General features: G+C 53.6%; 1 protein-coding gene across 1 annotated transcript; it reads right to left on the bottom strand.

Moving 5' to 3' along the window:
* Window positions 1–2,861: 2,861 nt before the first annotated feature.
* ATP6V1B2 (ATPase H+ transporting V1 subunit B2) lies at window positions 2,862–14,354 on the bottom strand. Its single transcript, XM_050982956.1, has 14 exons — window positions 14,208–14,354; window positions 11,292–11,347; window positions 10,197–10,295; window positions 9,528–9,621; window positions 9,329–9,406; window positions 8,713–8,852; window positions 8,508–8,609; window positions 7,951–8,048; window positions 7,131–7,254; window positions 6,375–6,525; window positions 5,697–5,779; window positions 5,510–5,614; window positions 4,349–4,478; window positions 2,862–4,253 (listed from the first exon to the last, which is right to left on the bottom strand). Exons 1-14 carry the CDS (start codon window positions 14,314–14,316, stop codon window positions 4,117–4,119), a joined length of 1,506 nt encoding a protein of 501 aa, XP_050838913.1. The 5' UTR covers window positions 14,317–14,354; the 3' UTR covers window positions 2,862–4,116.
* Window positions 14,355–15,641: the final 1,287 nt, after the last annotated feature.

Below are 15,641 nucleotides of genomic sequence, written 5' to 3'. Positions count from 1 at the left end.
GCCAGCCTGGCACAAACCTGGCAGGGGAGAGCCCAGGATGGGAACTGGTCCTGTCCTGGGAGAGCCCCAGAATGTGAACTGGTCCTGTCCTGGGAGAGCCCCAGAATGTGAACTGGTCCTGTCCTGGGAGAGCCCAGGATGGAAACTGGTCCTGTCCTTGGAGAGCCCCATAATGTGAACTGGTCCTGTACTGGGAGAGGCCAGGATGTGAACTGGTCCTGTCCTTGGAGAGCCCAGGATGTGAACTGGTCCTGTCCTTGGAGAGCCCCAGAATGTGAACTGGTCCTGTCCTGGGAGAGCCCCAGGACAGCAGGGACCCTGCTCCTGCAGGAGAGAGCAGGAAGGAGCAGCAAGGCCGGATAATCCCAGGGGAAAATCCTTCAGAGCTCCCTCGGGGGCAGGCTCAGCACGACCAGGGACTGAGGCAGCCGGGCTGGTTTTTGGGGGGCAAAAGGGAGAAGGAGCCCAGGCAGAGCATCCCCCTGGCCGGGGGTCCCTGCTCTGCTCCAGCCCCGCTCCAGCTGCTGCGGTCGTTAGGCTAATGAGCGTATGCAAATGAGCCCCGGCACGGAGAAAAGCCGATTTGCATCTCCTTTAAACGCGCCGGTGGCACCGCACGCGTGTCTGGCTGTGAGCAGGGCAGAGCCAGCACCAAACCCGAACCCGAACTCAGCCCCAGCCTCAACCGCAAACCCGAGTCCGAACCCAGCCCCAACCCCGAACCCAAACCCGAACGCAAACCCAAACCCGAACCCAGCCCCAACCCCGAACGCAAACCCAAACCCGAACCCAGCCCCAAACCCAACCCCAAACCCGAATACAGCCCCAAACTCAAACCTAACCCCAAACCCAACCCCAAACCCGAACCCAGCCCCAATCCCAACCCCAAACCCGAACCCAAACCCGAATACAGCCCCAAACCCAACCCCAACTTCAACTCCAACCCCAACCCCGAACCCACCCCAACCCCGAACCCAGCCCCAGCCCCTCCGCGGCGCTGCCCGGGACGGGGAATCGGACGGAGCCACGCCGCGCTGGCAGGGCCGGGTTTGGGGAGCAAAAGCCGCTTTTGATGTGCAAATGAGCCCCGGCCGCTCTGCCCACCAGCCTGGTGCTGGCCCTGCCTCGCATCTGCCACCGGCCCGGAGCCCCCGGGGCAGGAGGGACCCGCCCGGGCTGTCCCCTCCCTCCGCAGCCAGGGGACAGCTGGCGTGTGCCCGTGGCAGGCACCGGCTGCCATCGCTCGGCTGAGCCCCCGGGCGGTGCTCGTTACTCATTATGGGATCAAAAAATCTGAATTCAAAAAGCGGCCGGCCTGGAAACGCCGGGCAGCGGCAGCTGGGAGAGCAGCACGGCCCTTTGAGCCGGTACCTGCTGTCCCCTGTCCCCAGCCGCGACAGAGCCGTGCCAGGAGCTGTCACAGCGCTGCCAGGGACAGACGGACAGGCCCAAAGCCTTTGTTCGTCCCTCGGCACGGAGCAGCGCGGGGGATGAGCAGTGCTGTGCTGAGCCCCAGGGGCTGTGGAGAGAGGAAACCTGCAGAGGTCTGCAATTCCTGGGGTTGGGTTGGTCATTCCTGGGTTTGACACTCCTGGATTTGGGTTGTTGATTTGGGGTTTGTCATTCCCAGGTTTGGTTTGTTCATTCCTGGGTTTGCCATTCCCAGGTGTGCTTTGGCTCATTCCCACATTTTCCATTCCTGGGTTTGGTTTGGTCATTCCTGGGTTTGGGTTGTTGATTTGGCCCAGGTTTGCCATTCCTGGCTTTGCTTTGTCATTCCTAGTTTTGTTCATTCCTGGGCGTGGTTTGTTCATTCCCAAATTTTCCATTCCTGGGTTTGATTTGTTCATTCCTGGGTTTGCCATTCCCAGGTGTGCTTTGCTCATTCCCACATTTTCCATTCCTGGGTTTGGTTTGGTCATTCCTGGATTTGGGTTGTTGATTTGGGGTTTGTCATTCCTGGGTTTGGTTTGTTCATTCCTGGATTTGCCATTCCCAGGTGTGCTTTGCTCATTCCCAGTTTTGTTCATTCCTGCATTTTCCATTCCCAGGTTTGATTTGTTCATTCCTGGTTTTGCTCATTCCTGGTTTTGCAGTTCCTGGGTTTGGGTTGTTGATTCCCAGGTCTGTCACTCCTGGCCTTGCCCATTCCCAAGTTTGCCATTCTTGGCTTTACTTTGGTCATTCCTCGTTTTGTTCATTCCTGGTTCTGCCCATTCTTGGGTTTGTTCATTCCCACATTTGCCATTCCTGGATTTGGTTTCCTCATTCCCAGTTTTGTTCATTCCCAGTTTTGACTTGGCCATTCCTGCTTTTGTTCATTCCTGGGTTTGCCGAGGCCATTCCTGGTTTGCCCATTCCAGGGTTTGGTTTGTTCATTCCAGGTTTGCCCACTCCTAGGTTTGCCCAGGCCATTCCAGGTTTGCCCATTCCAGGGTTTGCAGGGCCCTGTGCAGGCTCAGGCTGTCCCCACCTGGGACTGGGTCTGTCCTAAGCCTGACCCTGCCCAGGGGTGATGAAGGGCTCACTGACTGCCCCCCATCCCACTGCTGATCACATCCAAAATCCCAGCCAAAGCTGGGCCTAGAGCTCATCTTCCAGGAGCTTAAGGTTTCCAAACTCCTTCCCCCAGCAGAGGGAGCGAGGTGAGGACAGAGGGATCACATTCCTGCAAAGCCTTTCCCCGTGACTGAGGCTGAAGGTCACACCCTCCTCCTCCTCAGCCACCAGCTCCAGGCACAGTGTGGGGGTGGCTCCAGTGACCCTTAATCCACACTGGAGCTGGGACAGGAACACCCTGCTGAACAGCCCAAGTGAATTTTCACCCCCAGAACCACCAAAGCTCCCGTTTGTTCAACACCTTCCATATTTAATTTATTTAGAGATTCTCTACATTGAAGTGTTTTCATGCCAAGGCTTCTGCCCTCCCATCCTGGCCTCAGGAAAAAGAGACTGGACACAGCTTTGGGTGGAATGCACTGGAATAGAGTTGCTGCTGCAGCCACAGAGAACACGGAACAAACCAGAGAACTGCACATGGAGACGTCAGGGAAAGCTGGAATTAGCACGTTCCAGTCATGTTAGCACCTTCCCAGACACTGCAGGGAGGTGCAACATGCTCTGCTGAGCTCAGACTACAGGAAAGCCTGGAAAAAGCATGGAATTGTGCCAGCAGCAGCAGCAGAGAGCCCAGAGCCTCGGCTGAACCCGCTGGAAAAGGAACAACACGGAATTGCCCAGCCAGGACTGCAGAGTTTGGGAATGCTGAGGCAAATCCGTGCCTGGAGTGCAAACCACAACAGCTCCAGCCACGGCACGGGCCCAGCACACCTGGAGCAGGTTGGAAAGATCCTTTCTCACATGAAAAGCTGCCTTTTTTATGAACTCCTGTTGCCTTGCGTGTACAGGCCACGCTTTAAAAGCTGAGCTCACACCAGCAGAGCTAGGCCAGGTTTTAGGTTGGTTTCAGCTCTCAGGATCCCCCTTAGCAGCAGCACAAAGCCTTGACTAGCTGTGGTGACACTGAGCCCAGACTCAGCTGCTGGTTCTGTTTGGCATCTCCAGAATCCAACCAAAAAAGGGTGAAGGAAGAAATTTACTCTGCAAACTTCAATTTAAAACCTGCAATTCAATAATTAAGCTTTACCCTGCTCATTTCAGGTAGCACCTCAGTGGCCTTTGTCCTCTGAAAGGACAAGGACTTTTCCACCTTTGCTGGTGGGGAAGTCCCCAGTGTCACCTCCACAACCTCAGTTCACACAAACTTTGCAGAATGTGCAGCCCTGGTTAAAAACCTGCATTTTTCACCAAGGAATGTTGCCCTGCAAGTCACGTTTTTCTAACCCACGGTTTCAAAGTGAAGGTTCGCAATTTCTGGTCAAGCTCAGCCTTGAGAACCCCACCAAAGGCCAAACCTCGTGGTGGCTATTGCACATTTTCAGAGCACCCTCCTGGAGATGCAAGCTGGGGGAGAAGGGATATTTTTCCAAACTGCTCTCAGTGGGAACACTGCCACAAGTGTCACCTGCTGCTGGGCGGAGCTGGGAGGGCGACAGGGAAACACCAACACATGGAAAAGGAAACCAAACCACAGAGCAGGGGCACGAGGGAGCCAGGCTAGTGCTTGGCATCCCGAGGGTAGAACTCAGCCAGCGTGCTCTGGGGGATCCTCTTGAGCATCTCCTTGGGGAAGATCCTGAGCAGCTGCCAGCCGATGTCCAGGGTCTCGAACACCGTGCGGTTCTCGTAGGGCCCTGCGGGGACAGCCCGGGGCCACGTGGGGCAGGGAGTGGCACAGGGAACGCCCTGGCCCCAGCCCTGCCCTGCTGGGAGCTGCTGCCAGCCTTACCCTGAGCGATGAAGTTCTTCTCAAACTTCTGCAGGAACTCCAGGTACAGCAGGTCGTCCGAGGTCAGGGCTTCCTCGCCCACCACGGCCTTCATGGCCTGCACGTCCTTGCCGATGGCGTAGCAGGCGTACTGGGAGGGGAGGGGGCTCAGGGAGGGCCCTCAAACCTCACCTCACCCCACCCCTGCCACCCCCCTCTGGCCCAGCTCATCCCAACCTGGCACTGCAGGGATGCAGGTGTTTTAAAATAAGATTAACTGTAGTGCTGTCTCTTGGACAACTGCTGCAGCAATCTTTTACAAATGCTTTATAAATGACCACCCTCAGTGTTTTGTGGGCTAGGGGTTTGTGTGGCTGCATTGTTATTTTAGTAAGCACCAGGGTGGCTTTTCAAATGAAAACCTTGTTTCCTGTGTAACAATTCAATTCTACCTTCCCCCTAAAAAAATCCCACAGCTCCTCTGAGAATTCCAGCCAGGAATTCCTCCCCAATATCCCATCCATCCCTGTCCTCTGGCAGTGGGAGCCATTCCCTGTGTTCCTGTCCCTCCATCCCTCATCTTTAGTCCCTCCCCTGCTCTCCTGGTGCTCCTCTGGCAATTCCAGCCAGGAATTCCTCCCTAATATCCCATCCATCCCTGCCCTCTGGCAGTGGGAGCCATTCCCTGTGTCCTGTCCCTCCTTCCTTCATCCCCAGTCCCTCCCCTGCTCTCCTGGTGCTCCTCTGGCAATTCCAGCTCCTCACAGCCAGGAATTCCCAATTCCCAATCTCCCATCCAGCCCTGCTCTCTGTGTCCTGTCCCTCCTTCCCTGATCCTCAGTCCCTCCCCTGCTCTCCTGGTGCTCCTCTGGCAATTCCAGCCAGGAATTCCTCCCCAATATCCCATCCATCCGTGCCCTCTGGCAGTGGGAGCCATTCCCTGTGTCCTGTCCCTCATCCCCAGTCCCTCCCCAGCTCTCCTGGAGCCCTTTCAGGCCCTGCAAGGGGCTCTGAGCTCTCTCCAGGTGAACACCCCCAGCTCGGCTGTTCCCTCCTCTCTAACCATCCACAATTCCTCTTCAAACTCAAAACCTCTCCCTGAACACTCAGCCAAGGCTTAATTAAAGCAGCCTCAGGAATGTTCTGGATCCCAGGACTGATCCAAGGGGGCTCTGTACCCACCAGCTGGTTGGACACATCTGCGTGGTCCTTCCTGGTCATCCCCTCGCCGATGGCCGACTTCATCAGCCGGGACAGGGAGGGCAGGACGTTGATGGGGGGGTAAATCTGGGGGAAAACACCCAAAATGAACAGGAATCCTTAAAAATCAGAATAACCCTGAGCACCTTGAGAGCAGCTAGGCACACACCTGCCTGTTGTGCAGCTGTCTGTCCACATAGATCTGTCCCTCAGTGATGTATCCAGTCAAGTCAGGGATGGGATGAGTAATATCTGTGGGGGAAAAAAAAGTTTTGGACATAAAAGGGCTGAAAAATTTCATGTTAGCACTGAGCTGCAGCTTTTTGTTGCCAGGTGACTTCAGTAATTATTCCCTCCACAAATCCCAAGTGCTCTTGGATGAGCACCAAGCCTGCGCCCTCAAAGGGCAAAGCATTTTTAGCAGAAAGGAGCCAAAACCTGGAATAGGAAGGAGATCCAAAGGCCCCAGGACTGCTTGGGAGGCCCCTGGCTATGACTTGAAATAGGAGCCTCCTCCAGCCCCGCAGGGATTTGGGGCACAGCCCCCTCCGGTGATTCCAGGGCACGGCCCCACAGGGATTCCAGGCACGGCACCCCCGGGGGATTCCGGGGCACGGCACCCCCCGGGGGTTCGGGGCACGGCACCCCCTGGGGGATCCCGGGGCACGGCACCCCCCGGGGGATCCCGGGGCACGGCCCCCCACCGGGGGATCCCAGGGCACGGCCCCCCACCGGGGGATCCCAGGCATGGCACCCAACCGGGGGATCCCAGGGCACGGCCCCCCGCGGGGATTCAGGGCACGGCCCCCCCAGGGGATTCAGGGCACGGCCCCCCCAGGGGCCTCACCGTCGTTGGGCATGGTGAGGATGGGGATCTGGGTGATGGAGCCGTTCCTGCCCTCCACGCGCCCGGCTCGCTCGTAGATGGTGGCCAGGTCAGTGTACATGTAGCCAGGGAAGCCACGGCGCCCAGGCACCTCCTCCCGAGCTGCTGACACCTGGGGAAGCCACAACAACATTCCCAGTGTGAAAAAAAGACTATTTTATGATTAGTTTTCGGCAAATATTCAAATGAATATTATATGTGTTGTGTTAGAAAGTAACGCTGTGTTAATTCCCTTAAATAGTTTTAGGTTATGAGAGGAATGGCAGATTTGTCTTGAATATATTTTCAGGGGGCACTGGCATTGCCAGCATCAAACCATGACACTCCCTCAGGTGTTTGTCAGCACAGCCACGTGGGACAGGACAAGGCAAATCCAGAATCAGGGTATCAAACTGCTCATTCATGGAATGATGGGGTGCTTTGGGTTGGAAAGAAACTTAAATATCATCCAGACCCACCCCTGCCATGGCAGGAACACCTCCCAGTGTCCCAGGCTGCTCCAAGCCCTCTCCAACCTGGCCTTGAACACTTCCAGGGGTGGAATTGCCACCTGGGAAATAAATCCCAGCCAGCCAAGGATCAGCTCAAACCCTCACTGGCTGCTCCCAACCATCCCAATGAACATTAATTCCAACAGCTCGAGCTTGGCTCCTCACCTCACTGCCTCACCCCTTTCTGCCAACACACCCACTAATTAACACCTTAACGAGCACACACCTCTCTGAGAGCCTCAGCATAGGAGCTCATGTCTGTCAGGATGACCAGCACGTGCTTCTCACACTGGTAGGCCAGGAACTCTGCCGTGGTCAGCGCCAGCCGGGGCGTGATGATGCGCTCGATGCTGCAACAAAAACTGCTGTCACCTGCAGGGACACCTGGGAGCCACACGGGGCTGCCAGGCACCACCTGCAGCTCCTGCACTGCCCCTGCAGCTGCACCTGGAGCAGCATTTTAGCTGCAGAAGCACCACTGCACCTGGAGCTCCAGCACCATTGCAACTGGAGCTGCATTTTAGCTGCAGCAGCACTGCACCTGCAGCATCAGCATTACACCTGGAGCAACATTTTAGCTGCAGCTCCAGCACTGCACCTTCAGCTGCACCTGGAGCAGTATTTTAGCTGCAACAGCAGCACAGCACATGGAACTGCACCAGCATTGCACCTGCAGCTCCAACTCTGCACCTGGAGCAGCATTTTAGCTGTAGCTCCAGCATTGCACCTGCAGCTGCACCTGGAGAAGCATTTTAGCTGCAGCAGCAGCATAGAACCTTGAGCTGCACCAGCTTGCAGCTGCAGCAGCAGCATTGCACCTGGAGCAGCATTTTAGTTGCAGGAGCACCACTGCACCTGGAGGAGAATTCTCCAGGAGAATTTCACCCAGAGCTCCACCAGCACTGCACCTGCAGCTCCAGCAGCATTTCACCTGCAACATTGCTGCCACAAAGCCCCAGCCCACAAGTGGCACCTGCACAAACCCCCCTGAAGGCTCCACCCACCCCCAGGTGTTTGTCCTGCCCCCCTGAGGGAGTGGCACTCACGTGGGGTCGTTGGCCAGGTTCAGGAACAGGCACACGTTGTCCATGGAGCCGTTCTCCTCAAAGTCCGACTTGAAGAACCGAGCGGTTTCCATGTTCACCTAAAGCACAGTGCTGGGCTCAGCCTGGCACATTTCCCATCCAATTAAGGGCTGATGAGCTCATTAATAACCCACAGCAAAGATCTCCATCCATCAGGTTCCTCTCTGCCAGAGTGAGGAACTTCTGCAATTCCAGGCTGGAGATCAAGTCTGAGATAGTTCATCCTGATCAGCCACACTTTGTTGGAATGGTTTGGGTGGGACGGGACCCCAAAATCCCCTCCAGTGCCATGGGCAGGGACACCTCCCACTATCCCAGGGTGCTCCAAGCCTCATCCAGCCCTGGACACTTCCAGGGGTGGGGCAGCCACAGTTTCTCTGTGCCAGAGGCAGATTCCAGACTCAGGGATTTTCACCCATTCTTTAACTCCACACACAAAAAAGCTGCTCAGGCCTCAGCCGCTCTCAGAATCTCTCTGATTCCTCCAGCCCCACCTTCCCCCAGCTCTGTGGGCTCACCCCCATGGCAGCAAAGACAATGGCAAAGTTCTCCTCGCTGTAATCCATCACATCTTTGGATTTCTTCACCAAGCCAGCCTGGCGACAGATCTGAGCTGCAATCTAGGCAAGAAACATCCCAGGGTTTGCACCTGATGCTGTCCCACAGCCAAGATTAAACTTAGTTTTGGCTCCCACCAGGTTTAGAGCAGCTCTGAGGCCTCACCTCGTTGTGGGGCAGCCCAGCAGCTGAGAAAATGGGGATTTTCTGGCCCCTGGCAATACTGTTCATGCCATCTATGGCAGAAATCCCAGTCTGGATCATTTCCTCGGGATAGATCCGACACTGGGGGTTGATTGGCTGGCCTGTGGGAATTTTGGAGAGAACACAATGTTACTCCCTGGACATGCTGGGAGCTCTATCAAAAACCCTGATAAATGGGTACAAACCCCACTGTGACACCAACAAATCTTTAGGTCACACCTGACCTTTCAAGACTCTGCTGTTAAATGTTCCTGTCAGTGGTAAAAATGATTTTAAACTCTGCCAGGTTATCAGCATTTCACCTTTAGGTGTTGTAGAATTAAGTCTACAAATAACAAAGAGCATCTTTCAAACATTGCAGAAAATTTTCTGCTCCCTCATCTCCCTGCACTTGGGTAATTTAATTAGAATTTGGTGCCATACACAGACTCAAAAATGAGATGAAGCCTCTCCCAAGTTAGATCTTGTGTTCTAATACATAACAAAGTTAGTTCTTGTGTTTAAATATACAAATTCAGAAAGCTGAAACCCTCCAGGTTTGCCTTTACTCCCCCTCAGAAAAGGATTAAGAACAAACCCATAATGTCCAGGAAATCCTCAGCCAAGACAATGGGACCTCTGTCTATGGGTTTTCCTGACCCATTGAACACTCTGCCTATAGGAAACAGCAATAAAAATGAGAATTATTGTGAAAAGCAGGCAATTTTGGATAAATCTGTTCACAAATTATTGTGAGAAGCAGGTAGTTTTGGATAAATCCACAGGTAAATCCTCACCAAGCATGTCCTCCGAGACCGGGGTTCGCAGGATGTCCCCGGTGAACTCACACGAGGTTTTCTTGGCATCAATCCCTGAAGTGCCTTCAAACACCTGCAAATGCAGCAGGAAAAATCAAAATAAACCACAGGACAGGAGTGTTGTGCTTCACAGAGTAACTCCTGAATGCTGCTTCACCTGCAGCCTCAGGGCACAAAGCAGGAGCTGCTCTGGAGAGCAGAAAACACCACAAAACCCAGCTTTAAAAAAAATTCCTGAATTCTATCAATTCCTTTGATCTCAAGTGTTTCCCCCCTGCCAAGTCCTTCAGATGCAACCACGTGAATAAGAAACAGCTTTGGAGGAGAAATACCAGCACCCACTCAGCACAGGGCTGATCTGGAACCCAACACTGCAAATTCCAGGGGATTCCTTGAATCCAGCAGCAAAGGAATCCAGTGGGGTGGAAAGAAATCCAGGGGGGGTGGAAAGACATCCAGAGGGGATGGAAACAAAAATGTCACTGTGAAGAGTCAGAAATCTCCTAAAATTATTGATGCCACCTGCACTTGGAGCAAGCAGGTGATTTGTTGTTTCCACTGAAAAAGACCCCATCTCCAGACAGGTTTGATTTGGTTTGGGGCTGATCCTGATCAATTAATGATGGGAAAAGAGCTTCCTGCTCCTACCTGAACCACAGCTTTGGAGCCACTGACTTCCAGCACCTGCCCGCTCCTCCTGGTGCCGTCGGGCAGGGTCAGGTGCACGATCTCGGCGTACCTGGGGAACTGAGGGGGCACGGGGAGGAGGGAAGGTGTTAAAATCCTGCCAAGAAACAAAAATCACCAGCTCCCAGCCTGGTTGATTAAAAACTACTCAGTTTTTAAGAATAGTTTTATCATCAGAACCAAATCCTGCCCAGGATATTAAATCTCTCAAGATAAAGTCATTTTCATGGGAATATTTGGATGGTTGGAGATGCCAGAATCAGTTAAAAAATCTCCAAATGTTGGCAGAAAGACCCAGTTAAAAAAATCTCCAAATGTTGGCAGAAAGGCTTCTGCACAAGAAGAAAAACCTGCAGCAGCTTTGCCTGAAAAGAAGCCAGGAGTATCCACAGCTTCCTTTTCCAGAGCACTGATGTGGAAACAGAAAGGTTGGGAACAAAGCAAACAGCTTAATTTCAGCTTGGAATTTCATCAGCATTCCAGGGGTTTGTAAAACTCAAACTCTGCTTCCAGAGGCTTGGAAAACTCAAACTCTGCTTCCAGGGGCTTGGTAAAACTCAAACTCTGCTTCCTGGGGTTTGGTAAAACTCAAACTCTGCTTCCTGGGGTTTGGTAAAACTCAAACTCTGCTTCCTGGGTTTGGTAAAACTCAAACTGCTTCGGGGTTGGAAACTCAAACTCTGCTTCCTGGGGTTTGGTAAAACTCAAACTCTGCTTCCTGGGGTTTGGTAAAACTCAAACTCTGCTTCCTGGGGTTTGGTAAAACTCAAACTCTGCTTCCTGGGGTTTGGTAAAACTCGAACTCTGCTTCCTGGGGTTTGGTAAAACTCGAACTCTGCTTCCTGGGGTTTGGAAAAACTCGAACTCTGCTTCCTTTCTTTCTCCAAGACTCTCCCTTTCCTCCTGCCTTAGAGGAACTTCCCACTCCCATTCATCCCAGCAGTCAGATGTGTACCCAGCTGGCTCTGGAGAACTTCCCAGCAGGTGGATTTTACCTTTCCCAGCTTTTCCTGGCAACTCTCCCTCCAAAATCTCCATGAACAGCTGAGAATTTACCTTAACCTGGTCCAGGATAACCAGGGGCCCATTCACACCTGACACGGTTTTGTAAGCTGCAAAAAACACAGGGCAGGAGTCAGGCACTTCCTCAGCAACATCCCACACCCCACTCCATCCCTTCCCACATCCCACACCCCACTCCATCCCTTCCCACATCCCACACCCCACTCCATCCCTTCCCACATCCCACACCCCACTCCATCCCTTCCCATTCCATCCCTAGCACCAGGCTCAGATTTGGGGCCTGATTTCTGTTTATTAGGAACTCCACAGGAAGGATTAGGGACAGGATTGGGTGTCCAGCATTTTTCCTGCTCCCTGCAGGTGATCCCACTGTTTAGTCTCCATGACAGAAATTCATGGAGCATTCTTCCTGCTCCTGGAGGTGACACTGACACAATCCCAGTGTTTATTCCCCATTACAGGAATTCATGGAGCATTTTTCTTGCTCCTAGAGCTGACACTGATGTGAAATCTGTGTTTCCCTCTTCATGACAGGAATTCATGGAGCATTTTTTCTGCTCCTGGAGATGATCCCAGTGTTTATTCTCCACAACAGGAATTCATGGAGCACTTTTCCTGCTCCTGGAGGTGATCCCAGTGTTTATTCCCCATTACAGGAATTCATGGAGCATTTTTCCTGCTCCTAGAGCTGACACTGATGTGAAATCCATGTTTCCCTCTCCAGGACAGGAATTCTTGGAGCATTTTTCCTGCTCCTGGAGATGACACTGATGTGAAATTGATGTTTCCCTCTCCAAGACAGGAATTCTTGGAGCATTTTTCCTGCTCCCTGGAGGTAACTCCAACATGATTCCAGTATTTATTCTCCATGATATGAAGTCATGGAGCACTTTTCCTGCTCCTGGAGGTGACACTGACACAATCCAAGTGCTTATTCCCCATTACAGGAATTCTTAGAACACTTTTCCTGCTCTTGGAGGTGATCCCAGTGTTTCTTCCCCACGACAGGAATTCCCTGCTCAGGCTGGAGGGGTCTTGGGGCACCCTGGCACAGCAGAAGGTGTCCCCATGGCAGGGGTGGCACTGGGTGGCTTTAGGTCCCTTCCAACCCAAACCATTCCATGATTCTGTGATTCCAAGGGAGGATTTTGCCGTTGGCTCAGGGAAAAAGCATCAGCTGACCCCAGGGAGGCAATCCTGACTCAGAGCTCCCTCAGAGCCACGAGGAGCAGCTGGGGCTGTTCCTCAGCCCTTCCCAGGAGGGGAAATGGGACCGTGGGGCCACCCAGAGCCCAGCCAGGATCCCAAATCCCAGCAGGGAAGCACCAGAGCCCAGCCAGGATCCCAAATCCCAGCAGGGAAGCACCAGAGCCCAGCTGGGAAGCACCAGGGCCTCCCCAGGTGTCAGCACTGCAATAGAACAGCTGGAACTGCTGCAAGGTCAGCCCTGACCAGCAATGACCAAACTGCTCCGGCTCAGCAGAGCCAGGCTTAACCCCTAAGCTCAGCTTTAGCCCTCCCATCCTCCTGAGCACACCGAGACAGAGCCCTGGCCCCAATCTCTGCTGGGCCTGAGCAGGGAGAGGCACACGGGATCAGCCGGGAGGAGGAGACAGCTCAGGGGCAGAGGGGGTGGGATTGGGAATGGGAACAGGGACAGGAACAGGGAATGGGATTGGGAACGGGGACAGGAACAAGGAATGGGACTGAGAACGGGGACGGGAACAAGGAAAGGGACTGGGAACGGGGACAGGAACAAGGAACGGGACTGGGAACGGGGACAGGAACAAGGAACGGGACTGGGAACGGGGACAGGAACAAGGAATGGGACTGGGAACGGGGACAGGAACAAGGAATGGGACTGGGAACGGGGACAGGAATGAGACACAGGAAATGGGGAATGGGGAAGCAGGATATAGGGAATGGGAACTGGGAAAAGGATTGGAAACAGCACCAGGGAATAGGACTGGGAACAGGACTGGGATATAGGGAATGGGAACTGGGATAATCAGGAATGGGATTAGGAACCAGGAATGGGAACTGGGCTATAGGGAATGGAATTAGTAACAGGGAATGGGGCTGGGATAATCAGGAATGGAACTGGGAACAGGAATGGGATATTGGGATACAGGGAATGGGGCTGGAATAACCAAGAATGCAACTGAGAACCAGGATTTGGGAATGGGATTGGGAACGGGAGTGGGATATAGGCAATGATAAAGCTGAGCCTGAGTGAGGCATTTCACGTGGAAAAGCTGAGCCTGAGTGAGGCGTTTCACCCCGTGACTGTCTCATGAGCTCTCCTTCCTCAAACAGCCCCTCAGGCAGCGCCAGGGCAAACCAAAAGCAGCCCGGAACACTTCCCATTTTCCCAGTTCAGGGAAAATCCAGAATCTCCATGGAAAATCCTGCAGTGACCCTGGCTCCAGCCCTGCCAGCAGCCTCTGCTCCGGGGTAAAGACCTGGAACTGCAGCGCTGGGTTTGGCTTCCAAACTGGGCCAAGATTCCCAAAGGATCCGGGACCCAGGAGCTGCTGGGCAGCCCCCTGCAGGTCCGGCGCTATGGAGGGCACAGGTAAAGCCATTTTATGTAATTGCAGCCAGAAAAACACCTTCACACATTCTGATTTCTCCCCACTGCGCTGCCAGAAAAGGATTTTACCAAAGCCCCGCATTTCCCCTTTTTCACCCGATTTCTCAATTCACCCTTAAATACAGACTCCCATCGCCACCACTTCCAGCTCCCGGAACAAACCCCGGCTTTTCGGGAGGGACACGGGACAGGCGTCCCCATCGAGCCGGGTTAATTAATTACGGTGTTAATTACAGCCCGAGCCCAGGCTGCTCTGAGGGGGTGGGCGATCCAGGCGCTGCGGCCTGGCGGGCCCGGGGCCTCCGAGGCGGACGGATCCCCCCTCCCACAGCCCCCCCGGGTCGCCCTGCACTCACTGAGGCGCGGCTGGGACAGGAAATCGCGGGTCAGAGCCGCCGCCTGCTCGCGGGGCCCGCCGGGCCCGGCGCCGTTCACGGCCCCGCGCAGGGCCCGCACCGCCGCCATGTTGGACCGGCTGCTGAGGGGGGCGGCTGCGCATGCGCTGTTATAGCGGGCACAGGGACACGCCCAGTGACGCACGGGACACGCCCATCGACGCACGGGACACGCCCAGCGACGCACAGGACACGCCCAGCGACGCACGGGACACGCCCAACGGCGGCGAGGGGCGGGGCCGGAGCTGTCCCAGGTCCTGAAAGGGGAAAGGAAAAGGAAAAGGAAAAGGAAAAGGAAAAGGAAAAGGAAAAGGAAAAGGAAAACGAAAACGAAAACGAAAGACGAAACGAAAAGAAAACGAAACGAAAGCAGGAAAGGAAAAAGGAAAGGAAAAGGAAAAAGGGGAAAAGGAAAAGGAAAAGGAAAAAGGAAAGGAAAAAGAAAAAGAAAGGAAGACTGCAGAGGAAAAGGAGTAAAAGGATGAAAAGGAAAAGGAAGAGGAAGAGGAAAAGGAAAAGGAAAAGGAAAAGGAAAAGGAAAAGGAAAAGGAAAAAGAAAAGGAGGAAAAGGAAAAGGAAAAGGAAAAGGAAAAGGAAAAGGAAAAGGAAAAGGAGGAAAAGGAAAAGGAGGAAAATGAGGAAAGGAAAAGGAAAAGGAAGAGGAAGATGAAGAGGAAAAGGAAGAGGAAGAGGAAAGACTCTTTCCAGAGTCTGACCCAGCCTGACCGTGATTGGTCATTAAGTTAAAACAATTCCCATGTTGGACAAACAATCTCCAACCACGTTCCAAAGCAGCAGAACACAGGAGCAGCAATCAGATAATTCTTTTTCTTTTTTCTGTTTTCCTTTTTCTCTGAGGCTTCTCAGCTTCCCAGGAGAGAAATCCAGGGCAAAGAGGATTTTTCCCCCAAAAACGAGAGCGGCAGCCTTGCCCTGCCCGGCGCGGCAGCTCCGCGCTCCCTCAGCAGATGGTGCTGCTGCCCCGCTGTGGAAAGCGCAGATCCGATGGATCCAGGCCGATATTCGCTGTCTGTGTCCCGTTCTGTTGATTAGCAGCGCTGTGTGAACGTTTTAACAGGGTGGGAAATGGAGTTTTGTGGTTAAAATGGAATTTTGGAGTTAAAATTTGAACTGTGCACGTGGGATATTGTTTTAAAGAAAGGAATGAGGTACTCGCGCCCGATAGCAGCCACAGGACACCGAAATCTTTCAGAGAAAGAGAATTTATTGTTCCCTTATCAGAAAAAATGAACTTCTTCCTGCCTCGCTCATCCCTGAAGGCTCTGTCAGGATCCAGAGGCAGGAGCTGACCCTGCCCAGACAGAATCCTGTGTGTGATGGAATTGATGCCCCATGGATGATGTGTGTGAATGTGCAACAGGCTGTGGCTTTAAG

Source organism: Serinus canaria, chromosome 22, assembly GCF_022539315.1.
Source record: "Serinus canaria isolate serCan28SL12 chromosome 22, serCan2020, whole genome shotgun sequence".
In the NCBI taxonomy this organism is placed as follows: Eukaryota; Metazoa; Chordata; class Aves; order Passeriformes; family Fringillidae; genus Serinus; species Serinus canaria.
The sequence above is the reverse complement of the archived record's forward strand: the minus strand, read 5'-3'. Positions and strand labels throughout refer to the sequence as shown.

Bases quoted from the DNA above. Each gene is read 5' to 3' on its own strand.
- ATP6V1B2 (XM_050982956.1), bottom strand. From the start codon at position 14,316: ATGGCGGCGGTGCGGGCCCTGCGCGGGGCCGTGAACGGCGCCGGGCCC. The intron at 10,296-11,291 runs GTAAATTCTCAG...GTGCCCCCTCAG, and splicing joins TTATCCTGGACCAGGTTAAG to TTCCCCAGGTACGCCGAGAT. The intron at 6,526-7,130 runs GTGTGTGCTCGT...TGGCTTCCCCAG, and splicing joins ATGCTGAGGCTCTCAGAGAG to GTGTCAGCAGCTCGGGAGGA.